Source organism: Sorex fumeus, unplaced genomic scaffold (genome assembly GCF_029834395.1).
Source record: "Sorex fumeus unplaced genomic scaffold, SorFum_2.1 ptg000153l, whole genome shotgun sequence".
Classification (NCBI taxonomy): Eukaryota; Metazoa; Chordata; class Mammalia; order Eulipotyphla; family Soricidae; genus Sorex; species Sorex fumeus.
This window is the reverse complement of record NW_026606210.1, coordinates 1262269-1280630: the sequence shown is the minus strand read 5'-3', so window position 1 is coordinate 1280630 and position 18362 is coordinate 1262269. Positions and strand designations below refer to the sequence as shown.

Sequence of the window (18362 nt, the reverse complement as noted above, 5' to 3'; positions counted from 1 at the left end):
AGACGGCGCTGGCACCCGGCCCACCCGCGGCTCCCGACATCTCAAAGCAGGGGGGAGGGGGAGGGGTGCCGGCTGGGACGGTGCCAGGGAGGCCCTGGCGAGGGGCGGTTCGGCGCAGGCTCTGCTGACCGTGCTCACGGCACGTCGGGACGGTCAGTGTCTTCCCGTGGCGCCCGTCGGTCCCAACCTGGCCCCCCTGATGGCGTCAGCACCCCAGCGCAGCTGTCCCCAAGCCCGACCATGGGCCGGGCCCGTCCTCCACTGCGAAGACCAGTGCTCGGTGTCCTGGAGTCCCGGGGGTCTCGAGACCAGCCCCTCGTGACGCGGCAGCCTTGCAGTGTCCAGGGGCCGGCCAGCCCGTCAGCAGCTCCTCTCGCACTGACCATCGGGCCTCTGGGCCGGCCAGCACTGGGCACGGCTCGCTGTCCTGGCCCTCTTGCCTGCGGTCTTTGGCACCTGTCGCACAGCCCACCCGGCCCTGAGTCGGGGGGTGGCCGAGGGGCTCCTGTGGGAGCGAGGCTGGGGCCTGTCTGAGGGGTGAGGCGGCTTCACACCTTCCTGGTGGTTCAGATTGAAGTTTCGTTACTGCCTCTGGGGGAAGAAGCACCAGCAGCGGGCAGGGGTCAGCGAGGGCGCCCGGCAGACCCCGCGACCCACCCCGACCTCCCCACCCCTATCCTAGGGAGCCGCCTGAACCCTGGTCACAGGGAGACCACATCTGTGCCCGGGTGCCAACTGCCAACCACAGCCCAAGCTCCTGCTGGTGGGGTCAGGCGATCCCAGAACTGGGCACAGACCAAACCAGGGCATCACACGGGCACATCCAAGGGGCCAGGCAGGGCCTCAAGGGGCAGCATGACCGGAAGATACGCCCCTCCGCTCCCCGAACACCACCCTGACCTGCCCCCTCCTGCCAGGCCTGCAAACTCACTCGGACCCAGAGCCGCGGGCCTGGGCGCTGCCGGCCCGCACGCTCATGGCCGCCCCGTTGAGGTGCTCGCGCCCCGGCTCCCCTCCGGGGTCCTTGCCGGGGTCCTTGTCGGCGGGGCCGGGGGAGGGTGTGCGGGAGGTCGCGGGGCTCTGGGCCAGCTTCTCCCGCAGCCGGGCCCGGAGCGGCGTCTCGGTGAGCGGAGGCGGGTACGTGGCCTTGTTCTTCAGGATGCCTGCGGGCACAGCGGGCTCAGCGGCACTGTGGCCCTGTGGCCCGGGGTCCCCCGCCCGCCCGCCTGCCCACTCGCCGCCTACCTTTCCTCTGCTCCGGGGGCCTTGCGGGGGGCGCGCCCTCGGGGTGCAGCTCCACGCTGACCCGGGTCTCCACGCGCAGGCACGGCCTCTCGCCTGCGTCCTCACTGTCGCTCCCGCCCAGGCTCTCGTCGGGCCAGCCGGCAGCCACGTGGTTGGCCACGGCGTCCACTGCGGCGCGAGAGGGACCCTCAGCCGGCGCCTCCCCCGGGGGCTCCCCGCCCGCCCCCGCCCCCCACGCCGCTCCTGGGGACCTGCCTTTGGGGGTGCTGTGCAGGGGGCCCCGCGGGGCCTCGGCCTCGGGCCCGTCGTCCTCGCTGTCCGAGGAGGGCGACGACGCGTAGGAGCTGCTGTGCTCGTCCAGGGACGACTCGCTGTCCGAGTCCGAGTTGTGGCCTGCGGGGACAGGCCGGGGGACACTCAGGCCGGGTGGGGGGTGGCGGGACCCTCCCGGGCCGTGGCCAGGGGCAGGCGAGAGTCACTTACCCTGGGCCTTCTTGTTGCCACGGGCCACGAAGGGCGCGTCCAGCTCCCCATGTCCACCCCGTGCCGTCCCGCCAGACGCACTGAGCTTGGGGCCACCTTCATCCCTGCGGAGGGCGACGGGTCAGTCCAGGGCCAGGGGCGGGGTCGTGCCACGGGGCATCCCAGAGCTCGGGGGCTCGGCCACCGACCTGCCAGTGCTGTCCAGTGAGGCGGTGGACTCGCCCAGGGCCGTGCGCAGCACATTCGGCTCCTCGCTGTATGTGTTGTTGCAGTTGAGGGAGCGCTGGGGGCAGGCGGCCAAGGTTAGGGCAGGTCAGGGTCAGGGTCAGGGTCAGGTCAGGGTCATGGCCATGGGAAGTCACGGGCAGCCAGTCTGGCCTCAGCCACGGCCATAGTCAGAATCACAGTCCTGGGCGTGGTCAGGGCCATGGGGCCAACGACCTGGGGCCCAGCAGCCTGGGACCCGCTCCCCGATGCCCTCCGGCCCGCCCTCGCCCACCGGGGGCTCCGCGGTGGACGCCAAGCCTGGTCCCTCCCGGCCCTACCGTCAGCAGCGTGGCCTTGGTGGCGGCCGAGTCGTCGGGGTGCAGCTTCCTCCCGGACAGCGCCCCCTTCAGGTGTCGGCGCACGTCGGCATTGAGGACGCAGTGGAACAGAAGCACGGAGACACCCTGGGGGGACAGGGGGCCACAGCACCCACTCGGCGCTCACTCCTGCGCCCTCACGCCTGGACACGCGCACCTGCAGCCACACTCACACCTGCGTCCCCACACACCTGTAGATAGACTCACCTGTGCCCACACACCCCTGGACACGCTCACCTGCACTCTCACTCCTGCACTCACTCACCTGTGCCCACCCCTGCGCCCACACTCATGTGCACAGACCCATGGTCACCCACCCAAAGCCACGGCCCCCACACACTGCTGGGCACCCTCGAGACGGGCCCTCCCGCCCACAGGCTCTGGGTCCCTGGGTGGACCCCGCGTGCTCTGGAGGCCCCGGCTAGGGCCACTATGTGGCTGGGCCCCGAGGTGAAGGGTCAGCGGGCGTCCCGCCGGGGACACGCAGGCACTTCCGCGGTCTCTGGCTGAGTCAGAGCTGTCCTCTGAGGAGCAGGGGCAGGAGTGGGGGCAGGGCGGGCGCGGCCCAGGCCGCCACCTACCTGCAGGCAGCTGAAGATGGCGAAGAGGTAGTGACAGGCCAGCATGTCGCTGTTGACGGCCACGAGGCCCAGCAGCCAGGCAGCGCTGACCAGCAGCAGCAGGAGGAAGGCGGACCTGAGCAGGGCGCTGGGGACAGCAGCACACGGGTGACCCCTCGCCCGCCCGGCCACCCGCCACCCACCCTCCCCTGCCTGTCACCTACCCCATCTGTCCAGGCCCCTCCTGCCCGTCCCTGTGTCCACCCCCGTTCCCAGGCAATAGCCGTCCCTCTGTCTGGGCATCTGCCCACCCCGCTGTCCTTCAAGCCCTGGACAGGCGTTCCGGTCAGGGAGCTGACGCAGGGCATCGAAGAAGCGTCCCTGACATGCAGTGGGGGAGAAGTGCCCAGCAGGACACTGCGGAGTCCGGAGGCCCCTGACCCCCACACGGGCAGAGTGGCCTCGAGACTTGGGCAGCTCAGGTCTGGTCTGATCTGCCTTTGGGGGCTTGGTGGCGCCTGCCTCGGTCTCCCCACTGGCACTGTGGGGTTCACGGAACTCTCCTTGGGACTGTGGGTGGGCCCAGGGCCGGGCAGCTGAAGCCGTGGGCCTGGGGGTGAGCTGCACTACCCACTGCCGGGCCAGGCCTCCCGTCCCCTCCCGCCCCACAGGCCCTTCCCTCTAGCTGGGGCCTCTCGGGGGCTCCCCGACACTGCGTCCCTGAGTCACCGTCACCCAGCACCCACCCAGACTGCCCCCAGCAGCCCTTCAGTAGCCACTTCGTCCAGGGCCCCCCCCTCCCCGACCACGTCCAGGCGCAGCCAGTTCTAAACCCCAGTGGCCTCCCTCATCCTGCTGCCCGCCCGCTCCGAGTTCCCGGGGAGAACGAGCCCGCCCGGCTCGGCCACTCACACGACCCCCTTCCGCTCGTAGTACTGGCGCTTCCTCTGGCAGGAGACGCGGGCCGAGAGCACCAGGAGGACCGAGTTCACCTGCAAGGACACCGCTGATGGGCTGCCCTCTTCGCCGCCCCGGGCGCCCGACTCCAGGACCCCCGACTCACAATGATGACGGCGCCGATGGGCCCCACGAAGCTCCAGATGAGGGCGTCCCGCAGGGAGAGCCAGCAGAAGTCGGGGTTCCCGTAGCCCTGGGGGTCCAGGCCCACCGCAAGCCCTGCGGGAGGGAGCGGCTGCAGGGGAGGGGCCCTCCGGGTGCAGGCTCCGGGGCCCACCCAGCAGAGGGACCCCCTCTGGGCCTGCGGCGGGGGCTGAGACGGGGCCTTGGGGCCCGGGGAGGAAGGGCTGAGAGCTCACGCATCACGGTGTGTACACGCATGTACACAACTGAGACAGGCAGGTGAGTCCACAGCCGCCCATCCCCCTCGCCCGCCCACCTCCCCCCACTGTCCACCCAGCCCAACCCGTCCATCACCCGCTGACCCATCTGTCCATCCCTCCACCGTCCATTGTCCATCCACTCATCCACGCCATCCATCAGTCTTCAGAGCTGCCCGCCTGCCCGTCCACTGCCATCCCCAACCCCATCGCCCTCTGCACCCGCAGCCCCCGCAGTGTCCTCGGGGGACCGTCGGGGCCTGAACAGACAGGCCCACCCACCCGCAGGAGCTCAGGCTGGACGGGGGTGTCCCTGGCCCCGTGTGTGCCGAGTCCCCCCAGGAACTCGGGTGGGGCCCCGGGGCTGCTGGGGGACGGAGCCTCACCCGTGATGATGGCCGGGAGGCCCCAGCCCACGACGTAGTAGAAGCGCATGGGCCCCGCGTCGATGTTGCGGGCCTCGGTGAGCATGCGGTACACGTGCAGACTCTCCACCAGCGTCCAGGCGAAGGCACTCATGTGCACGAAATGCAGCAGGATGGCGATGATCGTGCACAGGAACTGCGGGAGGGGACGCTGCTGACACCTGCGCGTGCACACACACGCACGCACGCACGCACATTCACACATGCACACGTACGCACACGCATGCACACGTGCACACGTGCATGCACACACGCATATGCACACAGGCATGCACATACATGCACATGCACGCACACACAAATGCACACGTGCACATACACATGCAGGTTGTGCACATGCGCATGTACACACACATGTATATGCACACACGCATGCGCATACGTGCACACATGCACGCGCACACATACATACGTGCACATACATGCGCAGATCATGCACACGTGCATGTACACATGTGCACACACACGCATATATGCATGTGCACACATGCACATGCATGCACACATGCACATACAAATGCAATACACATATATGTACACACGTGCATTTATATACAGACACGTGCACGCAAACGTGTACACACATGCACATATGCAAACATGCATGCACACATGCACATGCACACACATGCACATATGCATGCACACACGTATATGCACACACATGCACATACACGCATATGCACACACAAATGCACACATGCATGCACGCACATGTGCATGCACACGTGTACACACACGTACATATGTGCACACACATGTGCAGATCATGCACACACGCACATGCACACGTGCATGTACACACATGCACACACAAATGCAATACACACATGTACACACATGTGCGTTTATATGCACACACGTGCACGGACACATACACACATATACACACATGCACATGTGCGAACACATGCACGCACACATGCACGGCACACACATGCACGCACATGCGCACACATGCACACGCGCACACGCATGCACACACGCACACGCCCCGTGCCTGTCCAGCCGCGCTCCTGCCACCCACACACGCCGCCCGGCGCTCACCGGGTTCTGGGTCTGCGTGATCCCCGCCACGAACACCAGCTGCGAGAAGAAGAGCGCCACGGCGAGGTTCCTGTGGATGCCGAGCAGCACGGAGCGCAGCGCACGGGCCAGCAGCAGCAGGACGAAGGCCAGCAGCAGGGCGGCCAGCGACAGGGCCACGGCGGCGTAGGTGACCACCCTCAGGGGCAGCACCTCCCCGTGCTGCGGGGGAAGCAAGGCGGGGTCACGTCCCCGGGGCCGGGTGACCCGGGGCCGGGGCTGAGGTCTCGGAGCGCCGAGAGCCCCGGCCCGGCGCTGGGTCCGACTGGGCCCCACTCCCTTGTCCAGGTCTCAGTGGCCTCCCCCGTCCCCGTCCCCGTCCTCGGCCTTCAGAATTCCCCAAGTCTCGCCGTCAGTCACGAGTCTCCCGGGCTGGGACCGGGGACCGTGTGGGGACAGTGCTGGGGGCCAGGGCAGACCCTGGGCCGGGGGGAGGCTGCACTCGGGGACAGTGGTCACGCGGGGCTGACCAGCAGGGGTTAAACATCAGCCGCTGGGTGGGCCCGGACCGAGCCCCTTGGTCTGACCGGTGTGTGCTGGGGGCAGCAAGGCAGAAGAGCATCTGAGGAAGCCCCAGCTGGGAGGAGGACCCCCACCCCCAGTCCCCCACACCGCAGGGACCTTCTAGAACCTTCTGGGACCTTCCAGGACCTTCCACCTCTTCAACTTACAGCCTGGCCTTAGGGGGTCTTTGTCATGGAAGTGCTACAGAAATTGCCCCCAGGTCCTGCTCAGAGCCCAGAGGACAGGGCGCAGGGCCGTGCCGGGGGAGGCCACAGTGTGGGGGGCAGGGGGGTGCCCACCTCGCGCCTGGAGATGTCCATGAGCACCGCGGAGCTGGCGGCGTGCCCGCAGCGGCAGGTGACGTGCGTCCGGTTCCGGGAGAGCAGCTCACAGCCCCGGGCCGACCAGCCGCCAGTGCCCCTGCAGAGAGAGGGGGCGTGAGGAGGCCCCCCCTGGTCCTCAGCCTCTGCCCCCCTCGGGGGACCCGCACATCCCCCCACCCTTGGGCACCGTCCCCCCAGCCCTCAGGGGCGCGCCCTGCCGCGTCACCCGCAGTAAAGCATGACTAGGGTGCGGGGGCGCCTGCTGGGACGGCGCCCAGGAAGGGCCTTTGTTCTGGAGGACTCAGAAGGACCGCAAGCTCTGGGGGAGGCCCGGACGCCGCCCTGGGAACGCCGGCGCTGCCTCTGGCCTCAGTTTATCGTCCCGTAAAATGGAGTGCCAAGGCTCCGGGATAATGGACCAGTGCCATCGCTAATTGCTCGGATGCATCCAGCCGAGCCCGGCGCCTGCCAGGCCCGTCGCGGGGAGACCTGCCCTGCAGCCTCTGTGTGAGCCGAGGGGCCATTATCCCGCAGACGCTCGCTGGCGGCTCCAAACTGGCCTTTGGAGACGGCGGTGACGCACCGGGCCCGGCCAGCCGGCACCAGCGGGCCTGGGGACGCCCTCCCGACCCAGCCAGGGGCAGGAGTCTCCCACGGGCTGATGCCAGGGCCCAGGGGAGCAGTCAGGGACCCCCAGGGTGCGGCTCTGCGCGGAAGGCTCAGGCCCTGTGGGGTGGGGAGGCCGCGTGTCCAGTGTCTCCAGCACGGATGGGCCCAGGCGGTCCCCACAGTGCACCCGAGCAAGTCCGTCCCGATCCCCCATGGGTGCCCCACACCCTTACGTGACTGAGTGGTTCCAGAACACGCAGACGGGCTTGGTGCGGGCCTCGGTCTCCAGCAGGGCAAAGTCCAGCAGCAGTGGCCTGTCCAGTGGCCACTGGCCGCCCTCGCTGTGCACCACGGCGCTCACCAGCGGCGTGTTGATGACCGGCCGGTTGGGCAGCCTGCGGGCAGGACGCGGCGGGTGCTGACTGGGCCCGTGAGCTCCAGGGGGCGGGTGCAGTCCCCGCTTGGGGTGGCAGGGGGAGCTCAGAATGAGAAGGACACGGCGCACCGTGGGGACAGCCGGATCCCGGTGCCCACAGTGCCCAGATGTGAGCCCAGATAGTGCCACGGACGGACAAGGCAGTGGCCGAGGGCCAGTAGCGGCCCCGCCTCGGCTGGACTCCGGGACAGAGCCAGCCATGGATCGGGGTGTCGCGCGCCGCACGGCCCCCTCCGGGCCAACTCACCGCAGGCTGCGGCGGTCAGGGTCGTACTGTTCGGGCAGGAGCTGGCCCAGCGTCCGGTAGACGATGACCAGGCCCACGGCAACCTGGCCCGGCTCCTCCGGGTGCCTCCTCTGCCGCCCGGGAGGGACTGCGGTCTCGGTGCTGGGCCCTGGGTGCGCCGTCTGTGGGGACGCGTCCCTCCTGCCGGCAGGCCTCGTGGTGGGACCCTCTGCCGGGAGGATGGCGTGAGCGGGGAGCAGGACCCAGAAACCAGCCCTCTTGAGAGCTGTGATGCGCGGTGACCTAGCCCCAGTGGGCAGAGACCGGCCTGGACATGACAGCAGGCACCAGGGGCCGCCGGCAGCCGACACCGTCACGGTGGCCAGAAGGTCAGGCAGCCGGGCCCCGAGGTCACGCTCAGTGACACAGTTCCGAGGGACAAACGTCTGTCCGCACACAGGCCGTGCACCAGGGGCCCCAGGCGGGACCCACCTCGTGGCCCATTTCTGCCTCGCGGGGGAAGTTCTGGGGGCCTCTGGGGGGCTGCCTGGAGGGTGGTCAGGCCACATGGGTCTCCCACCAGGAGACCCGCTGGGCTTGGGGGCGGCTCAGTGTCCGCGGCCCCCCAGGTCGGGCTGTGTTACCTCTCCTCACGGGTGCTGTGAAGAAGTCGGCCGGGAAGACGGCGCAGGATGCCAGGCCCTGTGGCACCTCCTGGCCGATGCCGTCGAGCCGCGGCATGCGGGCGCCCGAGAAGTTGAGCTTGTCGAAGACGTCCACGGCCAGGACTGGGGGGACAGAGGCCTCACCTCAGTCTCCCGGGCCCCCCTGCAGCCCCACTCCACCCCGGTGGGAGGACACGGGGTCCCCTCACGGAGCTGCCCCCGCCCCCGCGACCCCGGGACCCCGGCCCTTGGCCCAGGACCCCGCCCGGCGCGGGCCTCACTCATGTTGGGGGTGACCAGGACGAAGGGCCGCAGGTACGTCCGCCGCACGTTGCGGGCCACGGTGCTGAAGTAGGCCTCGAAGTGGCGAAGCAGCTGGCCTGTGCCGCCCTCCACGCGGTGAATCTGCTCCCACGACGCCCGCGTGCCGGGGTCCAGGAGGGCGCTGCCCGTCTGCACCACGTCCTGCACATGGAGGCCACATGGACGCTCAGGGCCCGGCCAGCGGGGGTTACTCGGGGGATGCGGTGGGAGGGCCGGGGAGGGACGGCTGCAGGAGGTGGGCAGGAAGGAGTCTCGGGAGTGGGGTGGGACCGGGAGCCCCTTCACCTGCCCCTCTGGGCCCCCGTGCCTCAGTTTCCTCGCCAATGCCGGGAACCCCGACCACAGCCGGGGGTACAGAGACCAGGGCCTCACCTTGGCACAGGGGCAGCTGGGTCCCCGCCCCCTGCCCTGGCACCCCAACATCCGGTCACCCCCACGCTCATGGGCGTGTGAGTGTGAGAGCAGGTGTGTGTGCGTCTCTGTGGGGGTGAGAAGGGGCATGTGTGGGCACCTGTGTGTGTGTCCACGTGCTGTTTGTCCGTGTCCGTGCAGCCTGCGTGTGTGCGGTGTTTGTGCACGTCTGTGCGTGTGATGTGTATCTGTGCCTGTGTGCTGTGTGTGTCCGTGTGTGTGTGTGTCCGTGTGTGCACGTATGTGATGGGCTCAGCCCCGACCCCGCCAGGTGTCCTCGGAGAGCCCCGCCCGAGGCCCCGCGTGGACGCGTCCCCACCTCGTGGAAGCGGGCGTCCTGCGTGGCGGCCAGCTCGAAGCCCTGCCGACCGCTCTGGTGCTGCAGCACGCGGGCCAGCAGCTGGTAGGCCGTGCGGACGTCGTCCCCCAGGAGCGCGGCCGTGTGCCGCGTGGCGTTGCGCAGTGCTCGTGCCAGCTGCAGCGCCCGGGCACTGTCCATCTGCGTCTCGTTGCGGCTCAGCTTCTCGTTCTGGAAGCAGCCGAAGGGCTGAGTGGGGGACGCGCTCGGGACCGACCCTCCAGGACGCCGCGGGAGCCAGGTCGGTCACGAGACCCCCACCCCCGCCCCGTCGTGGAGCCGGCGCTGAAGCCGCAGGGAGGAAGAGGAGGCGCGTGGGGGACGGTGGGGAGGGGGGTCCAGCCCCAGCCCCTCACCATGGCCTTGAGCTCCACAAAGGCGCTACTGGTGCAGTTGAAGAGCTCGGGGGGCAGCCAGCCCCTGTCCCCGCTGCAGTGCCGCACGGCGTTTCCTGGAATCCGGGACAGAATTCACGTCCTCGGCCGCGACGTTCTGAGCCCCCCAGCGGCTGGGGTCCCAGCGAGGGGCCCCCGTGCTACCCAGGCCCACCCGCACCCTTCGATCTCGCCTCTCCGCTACAGCCACGGCTGCTTGGCTGTGTGGGCCCAACCACTGAGCACTGGCACACGAGCACCGGCACTTCCCAGCTCAAGATATCCCTGAGCCCTGAGGCTGAGCTGCTCCCCCAATGTCCCACCCAGGGGTGCTGTGAGCCATGAACAGGGCCACAGAGGGGGTGCCACAGACCACAGGGGTCCCGCAGGCCACAGACAGCACTTACCCACAGATCCCTTGGGGCAGGGCACCGCGGCTGGCTGCCCAAACTTGGTCTGCGGCCACCAGATGCCAGCCTCGAACGCTCGGGGACAGCCGTTGTAGATGACTGGGTGGGGGGAGGAGAGGGTCACTCTGGGCCCGGCTGTGCCTCATCCCCACCTACAGGGTCCGCCCGCACTGCCCCACCAGCCCTAGATGGGGCGTCCCAGCCCCCTGCTGGACCCTGCTGCCGGGAGCACAGCCCCCAGTCCGGGGGTCCCACGGGCGCACCCTCACAGCCGCGCACGGTGACCTCGGCGAAAGGGTTGTCACAGCGGTTGCACTGGCGGCCCACGACGCCAGGCTTGCAGGCGCACTGGCCCGTGTCGCTGTGGCAGGCACGGCTGTGCGAGCCCGCGGGGAAGCACTCGCACGGCAGGCACGCGTCCTGCTCCGGCGGCCGGTAGTGGTTCTCCTGCAAGGCAGACGGGTCCGTGGCACCGGGAGGCGGGTGCAGGGCCGGGACAGCGCAGGGGAGGGGGGAACCCTGCTTTCAGGGAGGGGGCCGCTGACGGGCTGAGATGCCGGCAGACGCACGTGCAGGAGGACCGGTGGCTGGTGTCCACCTCCCGACACCTCTGCGGTGTGTTAGGGGCCAGCGAGACCGGGTCCCACCACCCCCTCTGCCTCTCCCCCCACTCCGCCAGCACGTGCCGAGGCTTTGTTCCTCGGTTCTGATGCGGCGGGTCGCGCTCCCAGATCCACGGGCACTCCTAGCCAGGGGGCCCAGCCCACAGAGGGCATCCGTGCCCGCCGGAGGCATCTCACCCCCCATGGGGCCTGGAGGACTGGACAAGACCATGAGGAAGGACCCAGCCAGTTGCTGGACCCATGTCCCCTGGCACACGGCCCTGGCACACGGCCCTGGATGAACCATGCCATGAGATCAGGCCACGTGAGGGACGGCACACCAGGTGTGATGGAGCGCATGGTGCAGGCGTGAAGGGGCCGGGCAGGGATGAAGAGAGAGATGCGAGGGTGCAGGTGTGCACATGCAGGTACGCGTGTACAGGTGTGCGGGCACAGGTGTGCGTGTACAGGTGTATGCATGTGCAGGTGTGCGTTTGCGAGTGTGCAGGTGTGCGTGTCCAGGTGTGCTTGTGCAGGTATGCGTGTACGGGTGGGTGTACAGGTGTGCATGTGCAGTGAGTGTGCAGGTGTGTGTGGGCACGTGCAGGTGTGTGCATGTGGGTATGCGTGTACAAGTGTGTGTGCAGGTATGCGTGTGCAGTGAGTGTACAGGTGTGCATGTGCAGGTGTGCGTGTACAGGGGTGCCGCACGGGTATCAGCGTGCAGGGGTGCCCGTGAGGGGTGCCCGAGCTCACCTTGCACTGGCACAGCCCGCTGGTCTTGTTGCAGTCGGGGTCGAAGCCCTTGTCCACGGCGCAGAGACACGGCCCGCACACGGGGTTCCCCCACCAGCCTCGGGGGCAGGGAAGGTCGATCCTGGGTGCAGGGTGGAGAGAGGGGCCTCTGGGTCCTGGGATGGCACTGGGCGTGGCTGCCCACGTGGGTTCTGGACGCCCCCCCCCCCACCCTGAGATAGCAGCATTGCCACTTTCTCTGCCCCCCACCTCGCCATCACCCACGGGTGGGGATCCGGGGCCACGGCAGCGAGCAGCACCGATGAGGCTGTGCCGGCACCACAGGCCCCCCTGCTGGGGCAAGCCCACCCTGGCTGCGCCCCTCATTCGAACCCGCTACCGCGTGTCTGAGCATCCAAGACCCCCGGTCGGCCTAGTGAGGCTCGGCTGCACCCACTCATGTGACCCAACAGACGGCTGCTGGGGGTGCCCACAGAGACCACCCCCCATGACTCCCTGAGAGCCCGCCATGCAGAACAAAATGGGCCGGATTCCTGCCAGGTGAGCACCTCACCTGTCCTCACCTGAAGGGCCTCACCTGTCCTCACCTGAGGGGCCTCACCTGTTCTCACAGTAGCGCCCCCGGTGGCTGCTCCCACACTCGCACACGTAGCCCTGCGGGGCGCTGGGGGTGCGCACACAGGCGGCCACGTTCTCGCAGGGGTTCAGTTCACACACGTCCACGCACTTGTCCCCGAAGTACCCTGTGGGGACAGGGCTCGTCTGTGAGCGCCGGATGCGTGTGGCTGGAGCCCCTGCCTGAAGCCGGGCCTGGGGACAGACCAGGGCCCGAGGCCGCCCTGGTGAGTTCCAGCAACTCTGCACGCCTGGGCTGGGGCCGGCGGAAGCGACGCTGATCTGTGTGGGGCCTTGGCTACCCCCCCAATCAGGTACCACCAGGTGTGTGTGGCCAAAACAATGGAAAAACTTTTTGTTGCTTACTGGGAGTGCAGGGAGCTGGCCCACACCCGGTGCTGCTTGAGGCTGACCCCAGCGCGCGCGGGAAGCTCGTGGGGCGCAGACCGAGCCAGGGAGGCCCCGTGCAGCCCAGCGCCCGGCCCCGACTCTCCCAGCTCCTAGGAAGCCTCTACTTCGCCTTGGATTTCAGGCACCAACTCGAGAATCCTGGCAGTGCTGGGGGCAGGAGGGCCTAAAGGGGAACCCGCGTGCCAGGCACACGCCCTCCTGCCGTCCCACTGGCCCAGGTCTGAAGAGACTACTCGAAAAAAGAGCTTTTAGGGCAACACATGCTGTGCTGCCTGCTGATGCTCTCAGCTCTGTGCTCCGGGTCACTCCCGGCAGAGTCTGGGTGTAGGGCGGGGCAGAACCTGGCCCCCCGCATGCCAAGCCCGTGCCCAGCCCGAAGGGTCTTCTCCGAGGAACAGGAGCCTCGAGACACCACATACACGTCGGCACGACTGACTCCGTCTCCTTGCACCCAGGAGGACAGGCCTGAGTGTCCCCTGCACCCCATGTCACAAGGGGCGGTAACACCTGGGAGTTCAGATGGCCCAGGTGTGGGGGTCCTGGGCCCAGGTGGGGGTCTGCGGGCTCACAGCGCAGCACTCAGGCAGGTAAAGGGGTCCCTGCAGCCCACCTCGGTCGCACACGCATGCGTAGCTGTCCCACACGTCGTGGCAGCGGCTGTGTGGGGGGCAGGGGCTGGAGCCGCAGGGGTCAGCTGGGTCGCAGCCGTCCTTCACCCCGACCTTGATGGCGTCCTTCATGTTCAGGGTGGCCAGGTTGGTGGCTGTCTCCCCCATCCTCACCCCCTGCGACAGACGGGTCAACTGTGAAGCTCAGGAGGCCCGAAGGAGACCCCGAAGACCCCCCAGGCCCCCTGAGGAAGTAGAACTGCAGAGCAGGGGTGGGGTGGGGAGGAAGCTGGGGTCTTTCCCCCTCTGGGGGTGTGTTCCGGGTGGGGATGGGTCCCCCTAAGAGACTCCACATTCCCAACGTCCCATGGTTCATGCCGTGTCAGAGCAGGTGGGGGGACCCGGCGGGGCACAGGAGTTGGACCATGGGGACGGGGCAGTGGGGAGGTCGCGGGGGTCACGCCCACCTGCATGCAGCCCCAGAATCCCTGGCGCACGGACAGCTGGTCCTCAGACACGCCCCCCACGACCACACGCCTCATCTTCAGCCCCGGCAGCTGGTTGCCGATCTGGAGGGCGCCCTGTGGAGGGAGGGGTGGGCATCAGGCCTGGAGCACTGGCCGCGGCAAGCCCCCCCGTGGCCCAAGGACACCCCCAGACCTTGGTGGACATGCGTCTGGCCTGTGGGCAGAGGGACGGGGCAGGAACTGCCTGTCCGGTCAGTACCTGCCTGCCCGGTCAGCATGGGAGGAAGTGTCCGGCCTCCCAGGTGCCATCCCCATGCTTGGGGGTGCCCAGGGTGTCAGCAGGTGGATGCTCGGGGACATGTCTATGGCTCTGCCCCAGACTGGGGGCGAGCAGGCAGGATCCCAGTGCCCAGGGGTCCCGGGCAGCCTGTGAGCTGTGGGGAGCCTTGAGGAAAGGCAGCCTGGATGGTGGACAGGCACCACCTGCGATGCCAGGGCTGCCGGATAGCCCAATCCCCCCGCTGCCCCACACAGCTGCACCCCCGTGAGACCAGCGGCCAGCTCTGACAGTGACACCTGGTCACTGATGAGGACATGGCAGGGACATACCACAAGGGACTCGCACAGGGACCAAGTCTCACATTCAGGCAGACGAGGGGAAACCCCTGGGCGTGGGGGGCAGGAGTGTGAGTGTAGCCTGCAGGGGCTGGGGTATCCCCCCACCCCCTGCACACCTGCTCCATGCCATAGTCCAAGGTCACCACGGCCAGATACTTGATGTCTTTGCCCTCCTTGGCGCTCCGCAGCTCCACCAGCAGGTGGCGCCACACGCCGTCCGTCACACGCGACCGAGCCAGCTGCAGGGACGTCACATCCGCGGAGCCGTGGGACACTTCAAAGTGGATATGGTTGTCCAGGATCTGGGGGATGGAAGAGCTGCACCAGTGACAGAGCCAGAGGCCATGCTGGTGGCCGGTTCAGTGAACCCCAGATGGGCAGCAGGTGGGAAAGCGGCCAGGCCCACAGTGGGAAGAGTTAACAGCTAGAGTCAGAGTGAATCAGTGACAGTAAAACTGACACAGTAACAACGGTGACAGAGTAACAGTGAAACAGTAACAGCAAAACTCCAGTGAAAGAGTAACAGCAAAACTAACAGTGAAACAGTAACAGTGAAACAGTAACAGCAAAACCAACTGTGAAACAGTAACAGCAAAACTAACAATGAAACAGGAACAGCAAAACAGTGAAACAGTAACATGAAGAGTAACAGTAACCGGGTCTGGAGATACAGTACAGTGGGTAGGGCGTTTGCCTTGCATGTGGCCGACCCAGGTTTGATTCCCAGCATCCCATAGGGTCCCCCGAGCACCGCCAGGAGTCATTCCTGAGTGCAGAGGCAGGAGTCAGCCCTGAGCATCGCCAGGTGTGACCCAAAAAGAAATAAAAAAAAAAAAGAGTAACAGTAACCGTGAAAGTTAAAGCCTTAAAGAGAAATCCATAACCCGCAACAATCTCCGAGGGGACAGTGACAGTGACCCCCCAGCCACCTGTTTGCCAAGGCGGATGGAGATTTGCAAAGGCCCCTGGGGGGAGATGCGGCCTGGAAAGAGGCTTCCGGGGAGACCCGGTGATTAAAAATGTAGGTGCCCTTTATTCTCCCAGACAGGGGGAGAATGTTTCCAGCTCACTGTAGCCGCCTTTTGTCCTGCAGGAGCTGAAGGGAACGGAGGCTCCCCCACGCCCCACCCCTGCACAAGGAGGAAAGACACACGGGGATGCACAGAGCGACATGGGCGGGGACGCCTGGGGGACGCCACGCCCGGGTCTGCCCAGGTCTCGGGCAACAGCCGCCCATCCTGCACAATGCAGGCGGCTGGCGCCTGGCAGCACAATGTCACCCTGTCACTGCGGGGAGGGGACCCCGGGGACGCCACCCCTGGACCTCCACAGTCCCCGGGGTCTGCCGGAAGCTGTGGTCCATGCACCCCCAGAAGGACTGGGATGCCCAGCATCACCCGTTGACCAGCCCTCAAGATTTGTCCTGCAGAGTCACTGGGGTCCCCACGCAGGTCCCCCCAAAGCTACCGGTCACCCAGGCTCCCTGCAGGGTCTGTGCCCACCCCAGTCAAAACCCAAACCACCTACAGGCTCCTGAAACCACCGTCGGGATGGTGACCTCACAGCCCCCCAACGCCGAACTCCAGCACGGCCAGTTCCCACTCTGCCCAGGGGTCAGGCCCGCCCCGTCACCTGCCCCGCGAGAGCCCTATGGCCCTCTCCCTGGAGACAAGAGTCCTTGGTCTGGGGGAGCCCCGGAACCCAAACCAGCAGCCTGTCCTGGGGTCCACTCCGTCCTGCCAAAGGGGGGCTGCTCGGGACCAAGGGCACACCCAGGACACGGTGGGTGCACACGAGTGAGGTCAGGCAGACATGCACACACACAGCCCTGCAGACACATACACGAGACATATCTAATACATGCACACACACGCGCGCGCACGCCTAAGTGCAGAGGCGGACGAGTGGAACAGGCACAGACGTGCACACGGCCCCACCAGCCCCCGGGGCGGGGCGTGCAGACATGGGACAGACGCACACGTGGCCCCAGAGTCCACGCGACGGGCACACGGCAGCCCACCTGCAGCAAGAGCCGGGAGGACGTGCCGGCCGTGGCGTCCAGCAGCACCCCGTCCCTGCGGGTCCGGAACATGAGCCCCAGGAACCAGGGCACCGACACCGTCACGTCCAGGTCCCTCCAGGCCACCACGCTGTCCCCGCTGAAGTGCTGGGGGTGCGGCATCGCTGCGGGCACACAACGTGGGCGCCGTCAGAGGGGACGCCTCCAGGCGCCGATGCTGCGTGCTCTGGGGGCGCCAACCCCGGGCTCCCGAGCAGCTCTTGAGTCACCTGCCGGGTGTCCCTGGCCCCGCTTGAACGTGTTCCCGCTTTAGAGACACACCCCATGGGGCCGGGGACCCTGGGCTTGCCCTGAGCCTCGTCCACCCCCGCGGCTGGTTCCTGCTCTGGTGACCCTGAACCTGGCGCTGTTTTCTCTGGCACGGAGCGGGGACGGCCGGGGACACAGTCTCCACAACAGGAACCGGGCCCCTCCCCACCGCCGCCGGAGCCCTGCTCTCCCCGCCCCCAGGGCCCCTCGCCCCCCGCTGCCCACCTGCCGTCCCAATGCCACAGCTGCGGGGCCCCGGGGGTTGCGGGGGCTTCCTGTCGCCCCTGCAGGCCCCGGCAGGGCCCAGGGTTCAGGGCCAGCAAGCAGCTGCGAGTGGCCTTGCCAAGGCCATCGCCAAGCTGCCGGCAGATAGCACCGAGGGCGGAGACGGGGAAGGCCAAAGGCAAGGGGTGGGGGGCCCAGGGCAGGGGGCGCGAAGCCTGGCGGAGGCACAGAGCATGGGGCGTGTGGACTGTGGGGGTCCTGGGTGGGGGGGTGTGGGCGGTGGGGGTGCTGGGTGGGGGCGTGTGGACTGTGGGGGTCCCGGGTGGGGGGTTGGGCGGTGGGGGTCCCGGGTGGGGGCGTATGGACGGTGGGGGTCCCGGGTGGGGGCGTGTGGACTGTGGGGGTCCCGGGTGGGGGCGTGTGGACTGTGGGGGTCCCGGGTGGGGGCGTGTGGACTATGGGGGTCCCGGGTGGGGGCGTGTGGACTGTGGGGGTCCCGGGTGGGGGCGTGTGGACTGTGGGGGTCCCGGGTGGGGGCGTGTGGACTGTGGGGGTCCCGGGTGGGGGCGTGTGAACTGTGGGGGTCCCGGGTGGGGGCGTGTGGACTGTGGGGGTCCCGGGTGGGGGTTGTGGGCGGTGGGGGGCTCACCCTGCTCGCAGTTCTTCCCGCCGAAGCGCAGGGGGCAGGCGCACAGGTAGGTGCCCCACCTGCTGACACAGGTGCCGCCGTTCTGGCACGAGCTCCCCTCGCAGAAGTCCCTCCGCGCCGCACAGCCTGGGAGAGAGGGTAGGCAGTGCAGGTGTGGGCATGGGGGCTGCCAATGCACCACCCAGGCCACACAGCCCCCGGCCCACCCCACACCGCCCACGTTGGAGGCCCCTGGACGACCGGCCAGGACAGGTGGGAACGAGCCCGGGGCCGGGGACCAGGTGCCCTTAGGGACAGCCCAGCAGCTCCCGGCCACTCCGGGTCTGCAAGGGGCACGTTGGAGGGCAGGGCCAGGCCCCACATTGTCCCGGGAGTGACTCGGCCCCCGATGTGGCCTCGGGGCCATGCACACCTGCGCTGGTGCCATTGTTGGCGATGAAGCTGGCCATGTCCACCCGCTGGCCGTCCACCACCAGGTCCCGCATGCAGCCCACGAACTGCCGGTTGTGCACTGGGAAATCTTCGGGCAGGTTGGGGACGCCCCCGAGGAGCAGCGGGCCCGTCAGGTCCAGCGACCTGGGACGACAGGGGGCCAGTGATGACCGGGCAGCCGCCAGGCCAGGCCAGGTCGGGCCCAGCGGCCACGGTCACTGCTGAGTGAGCTCACTGGTCCCCCGCAGGGCTGAGGCCCCCCCCCACACACACCCAGGAAACGGGCGGGT

At 68.0% G+C, this 18362-nt stretch overlaps 2 protein-coding genes across 2 annotated transcripts in view; both read right to left on the bottom strand.

The window, feature by feature from the left end:
• Positions 1-18362, bottom strand: part of CERK (ceramide kinase) — a 161279-nt gene that overhangs the window by 52031 nt on the left and 90886 nt on the right. The window lies entirely within an intron of this gene.
• Positions 416-18362, bottom strand: part of CELSR1 (cadherin EGF LAG seven-pass G-type receptor 1) — a 50019-nt gene continuing 32072 nt past the window's right edge. Inside the window, exons 8-36 of the mRNA XM_056107072.1 lie at positions 18053-18216; positions 17641-17766; positions 16458-16621; positions 14554-14739; positions 13820-13933; positions 13355-13529; positions 12320-12461; positions 11719-11839; positions 10624-10807; positions 10358-10459; positions 9933-10027; positions 9538-9747; positions 8765-8948; positions 8463-8606; positions 7840-8047; positions 7390-7551; positions 6524-6644; positions 5682-5882; positions 4596-4770; positions 3936-4048; positions 3785-3864; positions 2894-3020; positions 2274-2399; positions 1917-2011; positions 1729-1832; positions 1501-1638; positions 1246-1413; positions 932-1163; positions 416-591 (exon numbers count right to left, since the gene is read on the bottom strand). Of these exons, the coding sequence (XP_055963047.1) occupies positions 567-591; positions 932-1163; positions 1246-1413; positions 1501-1638; positions 1729-1832; positions 1917-2011; positions 2274-2399; positions 2894-3020; positions 3785-3864; positions 3936-4048; positions 4596-4770; positions 5682-5882; positions 6524-6644; positions 7390-7551; positions 7840-8047; positions 8463-8606; positions 8765-8948; positions 9538-9747; positions 9933-10027; positions 10358-10459; positions 10624-10807; positions 11719-11839; positions 12320-12461; positions 13355-13529; positions 13820-13933; positions 14554-14739; positions 16458-16621; positions 17641-17766; positions 18053-18216 (4186 nt within the window). The 3' untranslated portion in view covers positions 416-566. The remainder of the gene's footprint in view (positions 592-931; positions 1164-1245; positions 1414-1500; positions 1639-1728; positions 1833-1916; positions 2012-2273; positions 2400-2893; positions 3021-3784; positions 3865-3935; positions 4049-4595; positions 4771-5681; positions 5883-6523; positions 6645-7389; positions 7552-7839; positions 8048-8462; positions 8607-8764; positions 8949-9537; positions 9748-9932; positions 10028-10357; positions 10460-10623; positions 10808-11718; positions 11840-12319; positions 12462-13354; positions 13530-13819; positions 13934-14553; positions 14740-16457; positions 16622-17640; positions 17767-18052; positions 18217-18362) is intronic.